General features: G+C 47.3%; 1 protein-coding gene across 1 annotated transcript in view; it reads right to left on the bottom strand.

Annotated features, from left to right (window-relative positions):
• cdc42bpaa (CDC42 binding protein kinase alpha (DMPK-like) a) overlaps positions 1-16,040 on the bottom strand; it is a 94,623-nt gene that overhangs the window by 66,322 nt on the left and 12,261 nt on the right. Inside the window, exons 2-4 of the mRNA XM_042071572.1 lie at positions 10,175-10,266; positions 2,651-2,734; positions 1,123-1,218 (exon numbers count right to left, since the gene is read on the bottom strand). Coding sequence (XP_041927506.1) covers positions 1,123-1,218; positions 2,651-2,734; positions 10,175-10,266 — 272 coding nt within the window. The remainder of the gene's footprint in view (positions 1-1,122; positions 1,219-2,650; positions 2,735-10,174; positions 10,267-16,040) is intronic.

Below are 16,040 nucleotides of genomic sequence, written 5' to 3' on the forward strand. Positions count from 1 at the left end.
ATGTAAAAGACAATGAGTGTATATGCAAGAGAAAATGTGTGAAAAGCATGAGATGTGTGTGTGGGAGGGTAGGTTTCTGTATGAGTAGTACTTACTGTGATACCTGTGTTAGTGGTTTAAAGTGTGTGTGTGTGTGTACACATGATAGTAGACAGTCTGGGAACCCTGTGCCCAGAGGAAGCAGTAGTCTCTCTGCAGGGGGACTGCCAGTCTACACTCCAGGGCGTTGCCCTGTGTATCACTCGTCTGTGTGTGTGTGTGTGTGTGTGTGTGTGTGTGTGTGTGTGTGTGTGTGTTTGCCAGCCATGGAAACTGACCTACTGTACAGTGCTGCTGAATCAGACCTATGCAATCAATAGCAGAGAGAGACACCAACGAATCCACCTGGACTCACAGCCCCCCTCCCCATGCAGCTGAATCAGACCTGACCAATCGATAGCAGAGACCTTCCCCATGCAGCTGAATCAGATCTGATGCACCTGAGTCAGCTCACTAGCCTTACTGGAGCTGCCCACAGCACACAGGGGATGGACTCCTTCATGCCTCTGCACTTGGACTGGGAGCTGGGAGGACACACCCAGGAGAGGTTTCCATTATGTCTACCCATATTTATGTTTATACAGATCTACTACTATGCATTTCATACTGTGAACAGAGATGGGGGATGCACTACACAACTCCCTTACGAGTACATAACACACCTCACCCAACTCCCCAACGAGTACATAACACACCTCATCTAACTGCCCTACGAGTACATAACACACCTCATCCACCTGTCCTATGAGTACATAACACACATCATCCACCCAACTACCCTACGACCACATTAACACACATCATCCACCTAATTGCCCTACGACCACATTAACACACGTCATCCACCCATTTGCCCTACGATCACATTAACACACATCATCCACCCTATTGCCCTACGACCACATTAACACACATCATCCACCCATTTGCTCTACGACTACATAAGCCACTACATACAGCCAGCTGCTCTACGACTCCATCACACCTCGTCCACCCAACTGGACAGTGACTGCTACACAAACCCGAGCATGAGCATGAGCTTCAGCAGGGCCAGGAGATGGCGACTCACGACTCGCAACTCACCAGGAAGTTGTCGTCCTGGAAGGCGTAGTGCAGCGTGGTGATCCACTGGTTGTCACCGTTCACCAGCACGTCCCGTTCCTCCCGAAAGCACGCCGTCTGGGGGGTGAGACATCACAGCACATCAACACCACACAAACACACAGCGTCCCGTAGTGAATACCAATGACCATTCATTGTCCTGCCTCAAGTATAATTAAGTATGTATACTCTTTGAAATTTGTGAATTTGAAATTTGGTCTCTGCATTTATCCCAATCCGTGAATTAGTGAAACACACTCAGCACACAGTGAGGTGAAGCACACACTAATCCCGACACAGTGAGCTGCCTGCTACAGCGGCGCTCGGGGAGCAGTGCCACTAGTACAATTCACTAAAAGTTATTGCCATAAACACACACACCCATTAAAGAATCACATTGATTACAGTTTATGCCGATCATTATTACCACTATTTTACAGCCATTACACTAACATTACAACACACTAAAGGATATCATTACCGTAACCATGAACTGCCGTTCTCTACCTGATCATTACTTTAGGACAACTAATGCAGTTACGATTGTGTAGATACAGACGAGCCAGGCTGGTAAGTAGAAGTGTAAGGCCACACACATCCCAAGCCAAAGTCCAGTACCAGAGCATCACAAGAGAATAAGAGAGGATCCGCGCACCAGATAGCTCCCATTTATAATAATTTTTCTTTTTAAAAGCTATCTGGTGTGCGGATCATCTCTTATCCTACTGTGAGGCTGGTAAGTAAGAACAGGTTCTATCAGGACTCTGTGTTCATTCTTTATCACTCATGGGCTTGTGTGGAGAGAGGGGTGTACTACAAAGCAAGGTTATTGGCTTACCCAGGTAAATTTAGGACTGATCTCTTAGAGCTGATCTCCAAACAACACGTCACTCTAGAAACAATAGCTGCTGTGGACTGTGGTCAGCAATGTGGAGGTTCAGGAACCATACCTCAGGTCTGTGGTCAGTACTGTGGAGGTTCAGGAACCATACCTCAGGTCTGTGGTCAGTACTGTGGAGGTTCAGGAACCATACCTCAGGTCTGTGGTCAGTACTGTGGAGGTTCAGGAACCATACCTCAGGTCTGTGGTCAGTACTGTGGAGGTTCAGGAACCATACCTCAGGTCTGTGGTCAGTACTGTGGAGGTTCAGGAACCATACCTCAGGTCTGTGGTCAGTAATGTGGAGGTTCAGGAACCATACCTCAGGTCTGTGGTCAGTACTGTGGAGGTTCAGGAACCATACCTCAGGTCTGTGGTCAGTACTGTGGAGGTTCAGGAACCATACCTCAGGTCTGTGGTCAGTACTGTGGAGGTTCAGGAACCATACCTCAGGTCTGTGTTCAGTAATGTGGAGGTTCAGGAACCATACCTCAGGTCTGTGGTCAGTAATGTGGAGGTTCAGCAACCATACCTCAGGTCTGTGGTCAGTACTGTGGAGGTTCAGCAACCATACCTCAGGACTGTGGAGGTTCAGGAACCATACCTCAGGTCTGTGTTCAGGAAGCTTACCTCAGCTCTCTTCAGCATCTCCCACTTGTTGAGGATCTTCATGGCAAACACTTTATCTGCATTCTTCACCTTCACCACGGCAACCTGAAACACAAGAACCAGAATTCAGAACACAGAACAGAACAGGGGCACGTCATCAGCTCATAGGAACATTCTTAACACAACAGGGGTCAGTTGCACAAAATGCCTTAAGTTAAGATTTTTCTAAAATTCTGATTTAAGGTTGCTTTAAAATAAAATTGTTTGCCCAAAACATCATTAAGCCTAAGTGTTCACTTAAGTATTTAAGGTTTTCTCCCCGAAAATAAAACTTCTCCGCTAATATGTTTAACATACTCTTCTAATCAGAATCATGCCTTATACTGTGGTTTACAGAATTCAAGTGGTTTACAGAATTAAAGTCTGATGTCCTAACTGTTAGCCTACCATGAGCTTCAGTTTGGTTCGCTACGCAAAACGTAAAAAAAGTTTATTTTGGTGCACTGATGACAGTCAGGATAATCTCTAACTAGCTGTTAGCTGTTGTTCAGTACATGTCTGTATCAGGCTTTACTTGATACATGGATACAATTCAGCGAAAATTATGAAGGTAAGCCTTTCTGGATCGTTGAAAGGAAGTCTGTGACAACTTTTTTTGCTATGAATTTTCCCACAATTCGGAACTGCACAAAATCGCCTCATTTTTAGCTGTCTGTTGCAAAATACTCCAAGACAGCGATCTTCTGCTTCTTCTGTGTATTCAATGAAATGCCAGTGGTTTGCTTGTAATTGGCAAGACGGTGTAAGGTGCATTATCGCCACCAACTGGGCTGGAGTGTCTATTATTCAAGGCGTTTGGAAAAATAGCTCCATAGTTTTACAACACATGGTAAAACATCTGTTGGAAAGCACCTTTTGCAGCGATTTTTGTGTGAGCATATCAGCGAACACCCCTGACCACTCGGTGAGTTTCACGTCTTTGTAAACGACAGTTTAATGCGTTTTAGGAAGGATTGTTCCAGTGCACCTATGCAGTGCTGTGGAGGAGGGGGGGGGGGGGGGGGGCGCTACCACAGAAACCGAAAATTCTCAGGACAGCAGCATGTGTCCAAATTTCAATCTTAAACGTTCTATTTTATCATAAACTATCTGAAAACAGGGCTTTAAGTGTAAAATACCGAACTTGTCCTTTAAATGAATCCCTTACCTTAGGAGAAATTAATGCTTAACTTAAGTCATACTTAAGCAAAAAATCTTAAGGTGTTTTGTACAACTGGCACCAGACACTTAGGAGTGGAATGGAACATTCTTAGCACAACAAAACCTTCTGAATGGAATGGAACTTTCTTAGCACAACAGAACTTAACCAGACGACTGGAGCATTCACACACAACAACAACAACATTTCTGTGAATGAAATGGAATGCTCTTATCAGTCTGTAATATTCTGAGCTGAGTGCACAACGAAGAGGAACAACAAGTGCACTAATGGCCCGTTCACATGAGTGGGAAGACGACTCCAGCTCCTAAAAAGGCGGCCTGCCTCGCCTCTGGCAAGACAAGAAAGCAGCCTCACCTAGGAGGGCAGGTACAGTATATCATGGCATGCTGTGACACAGCCGACATGCTGCAGATGAAGAGCCATGGGATGGGGTGCCAGGAAAAAAGAATAAGGAAAGGTGTGTGTGTGTGTGCTAAGAGATGTGCTAGACTGATAGGCAGTCATGCTGTCAGGGCTGGTGCCTGACGACGACGCCACCAGGGCAGGAGAGGCTGCAACACCAGGTGTTGGGTTACACACACACACACACCAGGGCTGACAAACACACTTCCCTATGAGCACCTCTCCACAACACAACAGGCGCCTCTCTCACCAGCACAACATCTTGCCAGAACACAACAGGCAACAGCTATCTCTCCTCAATCGAAATCGAACAAATCATCCCTGCAGAAAGCACAGCGTCTGCAGGACATCTAGCGTCTCCTCTCTCTCTATTCAGAGACACATGGGGTGTCCGATGGAAGACTGGCCGATAGATCGGTTTATTTGATGGCTTTAAAGGAGAATTCTGGCCATTTTTAACATAGATATCGGTTTCTCGAGGTCACAGAGTAATGTCGATACGGGGGGAAAAAAACGAAAACAATCTGTTCTACCTAGCTTGAGTTGCTGCAGCCAACAGCTAGAGCAGCCAGGCAGCTACAGTGCTACACTCTGGGGGCATGTTCATAAAAGTTCTTTCCTTGGCGGAGCGGATTCATTTAACAGCTAGGATCAAACAGCATTCCTACTTTATGATCTGAAAGTCATTTTGACATCATTACAGATGCACATTAGGGTGGTTCACAATATAATGGTATAAGTCAAAGTTTTCCAAATTTTGCCAGATCGCATTTTGCCTTGTTCCTATTGACATTTTGAACATCTGTACCAAAAATTGAGCCAATAGGACGCCAGTAAAGGGTGGCACACTTTTTCACAATTGCTCAACCTAAGAATGCATAACTTTTGCAGGAACCAGAAACTTGAACAAAATAAAAGATAAGTATGGTCATTAATAATCTCTCCCTGTACTTTTGTTCCCTGTACTATTGTTCTTACTCATACTAAATGAGTAAGAACAATAGAACAGTTCAAACACTATTCGCTGTATGATGTCTTTGTTCTTTTTGATACGCTATCTCTGTGTCCTTGCACAACACGGAGCAAAAATTGCTTTTGGTCTTCGTTTCGCACAGATTGTTGACAGCGTTTAATAAGGGCAATGCCTTTCTCTGCGCTGTCGTTGATGACCTTCAAGGAATTAACTTTTTGACGCAGATTCTCATCTGTGAGAATGGACCTCACATCATCAGGGTTACTTCTGCCATCCATTTGGCCTTCAGTAAGAACCTCAAAGAAGTGGATTGAGCAGCGAGTGACGAGGCCAGAGATGGTAGCTGTACTGCTTTTGTGGAAGAAAGACTTGGCATTGCTTGGCCTTGTCTTTGAGCATCTTCCCAGGGCGTCTGTCAAGATTTCTCAGCATTGTCTCTTTTTCTTCAACATCAACACAACAACAACAACGACAACATGTTACACTTATTTAGCGCTTTGCTCAACACTCAAAGCGCTTCACAGGGAAGGGGAGACCTCACTAACCACCACCAATGGTGGTGAGCTGAGCATCAAAAAATGCCAGGGCGACGAGTTCTTCTGACAGATACCACAAATGTCATCCAATGCTCTTCAATGCAGCATCTGCAATGGTTTTATCCGGATACCAATACATCATGTATTGTGTGTGTGTCAATATTGTGAAAAAGTGTGCCACCCCTAAATGTGCAGCAATTGACTCCATTTTGGGTACAGATGCTTACAATGCCAATTGGAACACGACAAAACGCGATCTGGCAAAATTTGGTGAAAATTAATTTTGTGAACCACCCTAATGCACATTGATATCACCTTGGACAAAAGTGTTTACCAAATACCATAACCATAAACACAAACACAAACACAAACATATGAGGTCTTGTCCATCATGGCGAGACTCTGTAGCCAAACAGCTTCCTGTTGGCACGGACCCTCCGACTGGACCACTGGGTCTGAGTGTGTGGCTGAAGCCACTGTAATCTTAGAGAGGGATCCAATTATATGTGAAGGGCTGAGGAGAGGACTGTGCATCCTTGCATGATGTTTGGGCAGCACTGAGCTTTGAACATGCACTACCGGGGTTGGAGCTCATTTAGTGGGGAGATGCTGTGTTTTTAGGAGCCACACACCACTGACATGCACGCACGCACGCACGCGCACACAGACACACACGGGCACGCACACGTGTGTGTTTTTATTTACACAGCTTCAGTCTGGCAGCCTCATCCGCAAAGGCAGCCCGCTGTTCCCCTCTCCTTGTTCATTCACACTGTCTACATCTCACAAGGACCTCCTGTGTGTGCAAGTCCCCCCCACACACACAAGCTGGGAGCAATGTGTCTAAACATGCCTGGAGGCGCGTGTTTCCGACAGCAAACACTCCATTCGCATATCTCAGCTCCAGCGTGCTGGCTGGGGAGGAGAATACTGCTCTCTCTATTTTCCTGCCGACCATGGAAGCACGAAGAAGAAGAAGAAGAAGAAGAAGAAGAAGAAATTAAAGGGAAAAGCAAAACAGTGGAGCTCAGAGCAGCAGAGCGACGCGGCGTTCACCCAGCGCCTAAGACAGTCCAAGGGAAACAAGTGCAGGATTCACTCCCTCCCTCCCTCCCGACCTCTCTACCTCCCTCCCATCCCCATCTAAGTGGCCAAAACAAGCTTTCATTGAGAATTCTGTACATTCCAGCCCAAGCGAGAGGTTACTAAAGTTTACACGGAGAGAGAAAACACCGACGTAGCCAACGACATCGCACCCTCAACACACCACCACCACCACCCCCACCCCTTCTCTTCTGTTCATCTGGCCTGCACAGCCACCCAGACCCAGGCTATAAACAGAACTAGAACTAAATCTAAATCTAATTTGGAAGCTTGGTTACTGTAACATTCTGCGTTCCGAGAAGCCCCGTCATATCCCCATGTCATGTGAACGGCATTGTTGAGATTGGCCACACAAGAACTTTCTTTGTGGAGCTGAGGTTAACAGGCTTACTGCAGGGATATCAAGAGGAGAGCTCGGTCGGGACAGATAAAGATTTCATTTCAGCGTCTAAATTCTCAGCTTACTGATATTTTACATAAAATAAACAAGATGTGTATGTTGTGCTTCAGAGGAGTACATGATAACACACACACACACACACCTTAAATGAACAAACTAACACTTCTCATATGTCTAACTCACACACACGCGCACACACACATTCTTCAGCATCAACAACATTCTTAAGTATGCTCTTATTCTAGAGTGGTTTGATCAGGGATCGCGATGTCCTTGGCATCAGTTCTATTGTGCTGGCGTAAGTCTGATCCTGTCTCTCTGGTGAATAGGCTATGCCTCTGCTGCAAGGCACAACCTCTCTCTCCACACCCCTACACTCAACCTCTCCACCCAACCCCTCCACCAGTGAACCCAACCCATTTGGCCCTCAACTCATCTTGCCTCAACTGAGGCTGAGAGAAAGTGTGGTGCGAAATAATACAAACATACTGCACAGACAGTTCTAGAGCCAAACGTTTTACACACAACTACAGGGGCCCAAGAGGGACAAACAGAATACCGTATCCTAAATGAGGCTTTCTTCAGACATCAGCAGATTACAGCAGAGCGGGGGAGGCTGAGGGCAGCGGAGCGAGAGAGGTGGAAGAGGACCTAGAGGAAAGCAGACGCTCTTCCCCTCTCCCACCTCTCCTCCTCTTTCTCTCTCAATCCTCTCCCCCTTTCCCATCTCTACTCCTCTCCTCCTCTCACACCTCTCCTCCTCTTTCTCTCTCGATCCTCTCCGCCTTTCCCACCTCCACTCCTCTCCTCCTCTCACACCTCTCCTCCTCTCACACCTCTCCTCCTGCTGTTCTCTCTCTTGCCTGCAGACCTCACTGTCAGTTGCTCCCTCTCTTCTCCTCTCACTCACTTAAGCTGCTCCATCACCTGCACCCTCACCTGCTTCCTCACCTGCTCCATCACCTGCTCCATCACCTGCTCCATCACCTGCTCCATCACCTGCTCCATCACCTGCTCCATCACCTGCTTCCTCACCTGCTCCCTCACCTGCTCCCTCACCTGCTCCCTCACCTGCTCCATCACCTGCTCCATCACCTGCTCCATCACCTGCTCCATCACCTGATTCCTCACCTGCTCCATCACCTGCTCCATCACCTGCTTCCTCACCTGCTCCCTCACCTGCTCCCTCACCTGCTTCCTCACCTGCTCCCTCACCTGCTCCATCACCTGCTCCATCACCTGCTCTCTCTCCAACTTCCTCCTCCACCTCCCCTCCCTCCACCTCCCCTCTCTTCCATTCGTTCATCCATTATTTTCATTCTTGAGGGGGAAAGAGATCTTCCTCTTCCTCTCCCCCCCCCCCCTCCTCTCTTAACCCATATAGTCTACCTGCTAACAGATTTATATCACACTCCAATGACAACACCTGAAGTTGTTCTGATTATGTAGTTTGACTTCCCAGTGTAGGGAGGACAAGCACCAAACACATTTAGTAGGAAGAGAACAAATAGAGAGATGGAGGTACAGCGCATCCATCAGGAAGTAACAAGAAGAGCAGGGGGTCTGAACTTCCCACTGTGTGCTCCGTTGATCATCCGGGTAAGGGGGCATGTACAGTACCCAGGGGCGCCTTAATACCACCTGAGGGCCCTGGGCTATATGTTTTTATGGGCCTGGGCCAATAACAAACCCACTTAGGAGGCTGGGAGGGCTGGGCCAATAACAAACCCACTTAGGAGGCTGGGAGGGCTGGGCCCACCTGGCCCTCGTCTAGAGGAATACGCCTGGATTCAGGGGAAAATACGGCGGGGGGAATGTCTCTGATTCCGAGCAAAGAGGTGGCAGACCTTGTGACTATGCACATGTACTGGGGGTGTCATGAAAATACCGCTGACAGAGAACTAACAACCAAAACGATGCCGAACTTTTGCAGAGGCAAGCAACTGTTGTTAGAAACTTCAATTTCTTCAAAAATCGACTCTAAACTTGCTTCAATTACGTTTGCATCGGCAGCCATTTCGCACTGGTTTCAGTAGGAACTTTTGCCCATGAACACAACGGAAGTGAGATCAGTGAGATCAGTGGGCATCTCTGAAAGTAGCTGTTTTCCGGTTGTGAAGGTTTTGGCCCAGAAGTTCGTTCAGCATGATGCGAACTTCTGGGTACTCAGATTAACCTGGCCCTAATAGGGAGCTCTGAGACTGTACGTACGTGGTTGGCATACATGAGCCTGAGTGCCAGACCTGTTCGAAAGGCCAAACCTGAGGCACAGGGTGAGTGCATGAGAAATCAACAAACACACGCCGGGAGTGCAGACCACATGTTTATGTGTCCTCATAACAACCTTCACCACTGACACACCACAGCCATTCCCCAGAGGCTGCTTTTAGAGATGCTGCACGCTAGCGCTAGGCTAGGCTAGGCTAGCGCTTCAGCTTTACTGCTGTGTGCCTTCAGCAAAGCCTCTCTGCTGTGTAAACTAGGCCTACATGCTAAAGACATGAGGTAATCGTCATTTATTAGACATCCTTAACAAATACGTGACTGTTGAACCGGCTCTGACATTCACTTTTCTTCCAATAAAACGCTCGGCCCAAATCCTGGTCAATAATCAGCATGTGTCCTGAAAAACAATACCTAGGCAGAAAAAGTGTGTAGTCCAAGGACCTAGAAGAATCCGTTGTGGTGTCCAAATCATCCCCAACCTCAACCACAAACAAGCATGTTTATCCATTCGCCCTCTCTCTCTCTCTCTCTCTCTAAGAACAAAACATCCCAGATTTCTAAGGATTCCTGGAGTCATGGCTAAAATATGTCACTGCCTGGAGGAGGTCCAGTGAGCGTTTCGCTTCAGCTCTGTCTCCGAGGTGCTCCCCTCCCCAACAGCCAATGGCGTGAAGTTCCTTACCTCTCCAAAGGCTCCTCGGCCAATCACCTTCAAGATCTCAAAGTCCTCCTTATGCAGCCGCATCTGCTTCACTTTGGAGGTGAACGGCTTGACTAGAGAGAGAGAGAGAGAGAGAGAGAGAGAGAGAGAGAGAGAGAGAGAGAGAGAGAGAGAGAGAGAGAGAGAGAGAGAGAGAGATGGTTAGTTCTTTAATGACTGAAACTTAAGTTACTGCTAAGTGTAGACTGGGCGTATGGCGAATGCTTCAGTGATTGGAAGCAATAAAAACAATTGCCTTGGCACTAGACAGGCATTCATCAAAAGGCAAAGAAGTAGGAAATGAACCAATGTACAGTTCCATACTATAAAACCAAACTCCCCCAAAACCTATAAACGCACGATTAAGTTCAATTAAACACAACTTCACACAACTGAAATGCACATGGCCATTCCATTTATTTTATACAGAACTCTATAAAACCACCCAACCAAACAAGCCAACCAAGTCTGAATAACTTCAGGAGAAGTCATTCACTTCACTGCTCTAGCTGGATGGATGCTGGGCTTGCAATGCCTGTGAGATGTCTGAATGATGGGAAACATGAGATGACTGCTGGAGCCTTTAGCGATTGACAGCAGAACACATGTCAAAAAAGTACACATGTGTAGACCAACACACACTGAATCCTGGCCTGCAGGGCAGAGAGAGAGAGAGAGAGAGAGGAGAGAGAGAGAGAGAGGAGAGAGGAGAGAGAGGAGAGAGAGAGAGAGAGCGAGAGCGCCGAGAGGGGGTGATGTCGAAAGGATGCAAACATCCTCAGCGCTAACTCATTTTCCATAGGCGGAAGAAATGTAATAGAGGCTACGTTTATACGGTGACGATGAAAAGAGAAGACGCAGAAGTGGCGTCTTGTCTTCATTTTTTTATTCGCGTTTAGACGAGCATTCTCAGGGGGAAATCTTTGTTTATATGAAGGCGCAAGAGTATGTGATATTCGATTGGATATGCATTGCAGACCGCTGGGTGGTGGTGTGATAGAACCCCGGTACGTCACGCACAGACATTCTAATTTGACAGTTTAGCGGAGACGCACCCGAGTCGTCTTCAAACTCTACACTCTGGAAGGAGTCTTCAGATTTTTTGCGTCTTCAAGCCCTGATGGCGGGGTCGCCGTGTAAACCGAAAGGCACTTATGATAAAATATTTTGTCGTCTTCCTTCGCAATCGTTCTCGTATAAACGGCCCCTTAGTAGCATGTCTGGGAAAATTCCAGCACAACCATGAGAAAGCAGCTTGGGGAAGCTATGCATTAGGGCCACTGAACCGTGCCTGATCAGAGCCCTGAGCCCAAACAGGACCAGAGACACTTGTGGGTCAGCTGCTCTTGTGGGCAATATTCACACACACACGACTTACTTACACCACACACACCACAGACACTAGAGGAAAACCACTCCAAGATGAGTTTAACGTGTGTGTGCTGCTGCCAGTGCTAGAAAACATCAGAACATAATATAACAGAGTCATTAAAGCAATATCTCTCTCACACACACACACAGTTCCAGAGGCTGATGATGGGAGTCTGATTGAGTACTGTGATAAACTGTCAAGGCAGGCGAGGCCAGGAGAGAGAGAGGAGAGAGAGAGAGAGAGAGAGAGAGAGAGAGAGAGAGAGAGAGGAGAGAGAGAGGAGAGAGAGAGAGAGAGACACAGACACACCAATCATGTCAGAAATGATGGACATGCGTACAGCAACCTCTGCACACGGCCATATCCGTTATGTGCACTGGTTTGCTTTCATCAGCATCACAGGCCGATAGGCAGGACAATATTGGTGAGGTCCAGTTGTAGGCGACTTGCAAGTCATCTTCCCAGTGGAGTAAGAAGTTAAGTTGTAATTCCTACTTTCCGTTTGTGTGTGTGCATGCAAGCACCACTGTGAGAGAGAGAGAGAGAGAGAGAGAGAGAGAGAGAGGAGAGAGAGAAGAGAGAGAGAGAGAGAGAGAGATGAGAGAGAGAGAGAGAGAGAGAGAGGAGAGAGAGAGAGACACACACACAGACAGACAGACAGACAGACAGGACAGACAGACAGACAGACAGACAGAAATACTTGTCAACACAAAATTTGAATTTTTAAAGATCGCTGCGCCTATTAAGTAAATAAGAGCCATAGAAACGGACTCCTTTTTTGCAATTCTGTCCTATTCGTTTCTCATTAATCAGTTGTCCACACAATAGTGTCCAACCTCTATCGGTCGCTATGTTTAACATCTGCATGCGTACAATACAGTGTAATGCATTATTATGAACCAGTATTAATTTACTATATCTGGTAACAATCCCCAACAACAAATTGCTAACAAATAGTAGCATTGTGTTCTTACGACTTGTCACAACTAGAATGCAAATCAACTGTGTTTTGATGCAATTTCCAGCTCCCAGTTCCCACTTTTGAGGCAAATGGAGCGCAACATATCACCCCTCTGAGAATGGCAACCAGAGTCAAGATCAAGGGAGAGTGCGAAAAAGGGGGGATGAAGACCGAGGCGATTTTTGCAGCACCATACGAATGATTACTTGTGCAGGAACAAATATTCTGATCTGATTCTGAGGATATGTAAATAGTCAGTGACCAGAGGCTATGTTGAGATTTTTTTTCTATTTTCTTTCGCCTGATCAACTTTAAAAAGTGTGATACGGTTTGACACAGGCAGTTTAGGTCGGCAAGTCTATTCTTGATGTGCAGCAGAAAAGCCTCTTCTCCCCGGGTGACAAGTAGGGGTACAAGAGCCAAGGAGTGTGTGTGTGTGTGTGCATGCAACGGCTGGTTTATTTGCTAAGCCACACCTTTGGGATTCCTCCAGAATGCACAGCTCCCTGGATGGTGCCTGTGTGTGACTGTAAAAGGTATGTGCTGGGTAGAGGGCATACAGGGCCAGACAGCCCTCAAGAGGATGCCAAAGTCTGTCTCTGTGTCTCTGTCTCTGTCTCTCTGTGTCTCTGTCTCTCTGTGTCTCTGTCTCTCTGTGTCTCTGTCTCTGTCTCTCTGTGTCTCTGTCTCTCTGTGTCTCTGTCTCTGTGTCTCTGTCTCTGTGTCTCTGTGTCTCTGTCTCTGTGTCTCTGTGTCTCTGTCTCTGTGTCTCTGTCTCTGTGTCTCTGTCTCTGTGTCTCTGTCTCTCCAAGTGGTGGTAGATGGTAATTAAGCAGGTGCAAGGCATGGTGCTAGAAGGCATGGAGCTATGCAGTAGACTGGCTTGCCTCCATTTCCAAGGACATTATAGCATTATAGATAGTCCAACACCGCCTCACAGAGTTAGGAGGCCAAGAAAGGACACAAAACAGAAAGACGCCTCCATCCTCGGCCTTCGCAAAGATGCAGATGACCCTCGGCCTTGGAGAACCCAAATCTGATGTCCTTCCTGCTTTCCAAAGGACGCCATGAGAGTAAAACCAAAACAGCCTTTTCGCCCTATATACACACACACAGGCTGTGGAGATCTATTTATACATTCTTGATTGTCCACTAAAATGAAGTGCAAGGCCATTCGCACAGTATCGCCGGCCCTACGGTCTTACCTAATCCAATCCATTGCATTGCCACAGCCAGACACTTGAAACTTGTGTGGCTTTCTGATACACCGCCCCAAACCACACACAACAAAAACGCCAGTCTCGGATTGCAACCCGCAGGTTACGGTCAAAGCCAGGCTGCACCACAGGAGCTCTGTGCAGGGGCCGAAGGAACACAGGGCTTTCTGTGTAAAACAGCAGATGACCATCTAGCTCCTGGTCAGGTTTGTTTAACAGCGGAGCCTCAACAAGGGCCGCCTGATCCCATCCTGTAGCTGGGTCTCTCCCACCTTCAGTATTGTGGGTCATGAAAGCACCACACAGTACGGATGGGCCCAGAGATGCAGGAGACAAGGCTACAACACACCACCTCCTCCTGAATGCCCCCTCATACTTAGGAAGGAATTTAGAATGTCAGAATGTCAGGAGAATCAACTCTGGAATGGCCATGATCCAGATTAGGGACATGGGTCATGGATAGGAATCTGAATCCAGAATACACGTCTACTCTGCATACTTGTGTATGTGCGTCTGTGTGTGTGTGTGTATATGTGCATGTGGGTCTGTGTGCTTGTGCTTGCGTGTGTGTGTGTGTGCGTGTGCGTCTGTGGGTCTGTGTGTGTGTTGTGAGACCAGCATACAGCATGGGGGAGGGAGACCTGGGACACTATTAATAATGGCCACTGCGCTCTACAGAAACCCTCCAGAAAACACAAGATAAGGGGAAGCAGCCAGCAAGCAAGCGTGAGAGTGCCGTCCTGTGCTGTCGTCATGCCCAAACCGTGCGTCCTAATATTACCATCTTGCGCTCAGCCTCCGCTGGGCCAGTCTGGGCCCGGCAGGGCCTGCGTCGGATTCCTGGCCATTAGAGACTAACCGCTCTCAGACCGTCAGCATTCCGCACTCTCACTCCACCACTTGTTTCCCCAGAGATATGATTAGACAATTTAATTCAGTAAACAAACCCAGGAGGGTAGGCTGGAGTGTGTGTGTGTGTGTAAGTGTGTAAGCCTGTTAGGCAATCCAGTTAGGGAGCAGGAGGAGCACAGCGCTCTTAACTGGACGCTGCACTGATGAGGGGGATTGGGGGGGGGGGGGGGTCTCTCCGTTTCCATGGTAACCAGAGGTTTGCTCTGGGATGTGCACACGTACACACACACACACACACACACACACAAACCAAACACAGTGAGGTTGCCAAAGATCAACTTAACTGAGCACAAAAAAATAAGTTGAGCTTTGACAGATGCAGCCTGCCTAGTCATCCATTTTTTTTTTTTTAAATGGGGCCTTGGGGTTAGAAGTGAGAACGGTATTTCTGGAGAGAGTCTGGCGAGGAACTGCTGAGCGGTTCTGTGTTGCAGTTGTTCCAAAGCAGTTGTTTCATGCAGAGAAAACACACACACAGACAATTCTGCAGTACCCTTGTTAAAATGCCCAGGACTCACAGTGGTGCTTGCATGCACACACACAAACGGAAAGCAGGACTGCGCGAGAGAGAGAGAGAGAGAGAGAGAGAGAGAGAGAGAGAGAGAGAGAGAGAGAGAGAGAGAGAGAGAGAGAGAGAGAGAGAGAGACAGACACACACACACACACACACACACACACACAGACAGACAGACAGACAGACAGACAGAAAGACTAGGAGAGAATGCAAATGAGAGAGAGAGCAAGAGAGAAAGAAAGAGAGATTGCGAGGGAGAGAGAAAGAAAGAGAGAGAGACTGGGAGAGAGATTGAGAGGGGAAAGAGAGAGCAAGAGAGCAAGGGAGAGGGACAGGGAGAGAGAACATGCAAGCGTGGACGCAGAGCTGCAAATCAACTGAAGCAGAGGGGACTGCCAGCGTGGGCAGACCATATAAAGGCAGGCGTCATTAAAAGACCATTTCCATAGAGGGGAAACACATTCCCGCACAGCTAAACTGCCAGGGCATTTTCTCCAGCGGGATCAGCGTTTAAAAGGGCTCCAGCACGATTGCTGGAGTTTAAATTCCCTCTTAACAAATGACTTAGTGGAGGGAGACCACTGAGCTCAGCATGGAAGTTGTTTTTTTTCCAAAATGCCAAAGTACAGTCCTAACTATTTATGGCTGCACTTTGTGCCGTACCCTTGGGAATGCATTGTTTCCATCTTTCCCAAAGACTCCGGGTTTAAAAAATGGTAGCTATGCAAGAATACAAGTAAACAAAAAAAAAAAAAAAAAAATGGTGTCCCAGTACGCCATAACACAAGAATGAAGAGAGCCTCCGACACATTCCATCTTACACACACACACAATAGGAGTATGATCATGCGCACAGGAACAGGAAGTTCACC

The sequence above is a fragment of the Alosa sapidissima genome, chromosome 19 (genome assembly GCF_018492685.1).
Source record: "Alosa sapidissima isolate fAloSap1 chromosome 19, fAloSap1.pri, whole genome shotgun sequence".
NCBI classification, from domain to species: domain Eukaryota; kingdom Metazoa; phylum Chordata; class Actinopteri; order Clupeiformes; family Clupeidae; genus Alosa; species Alosa sapidissima.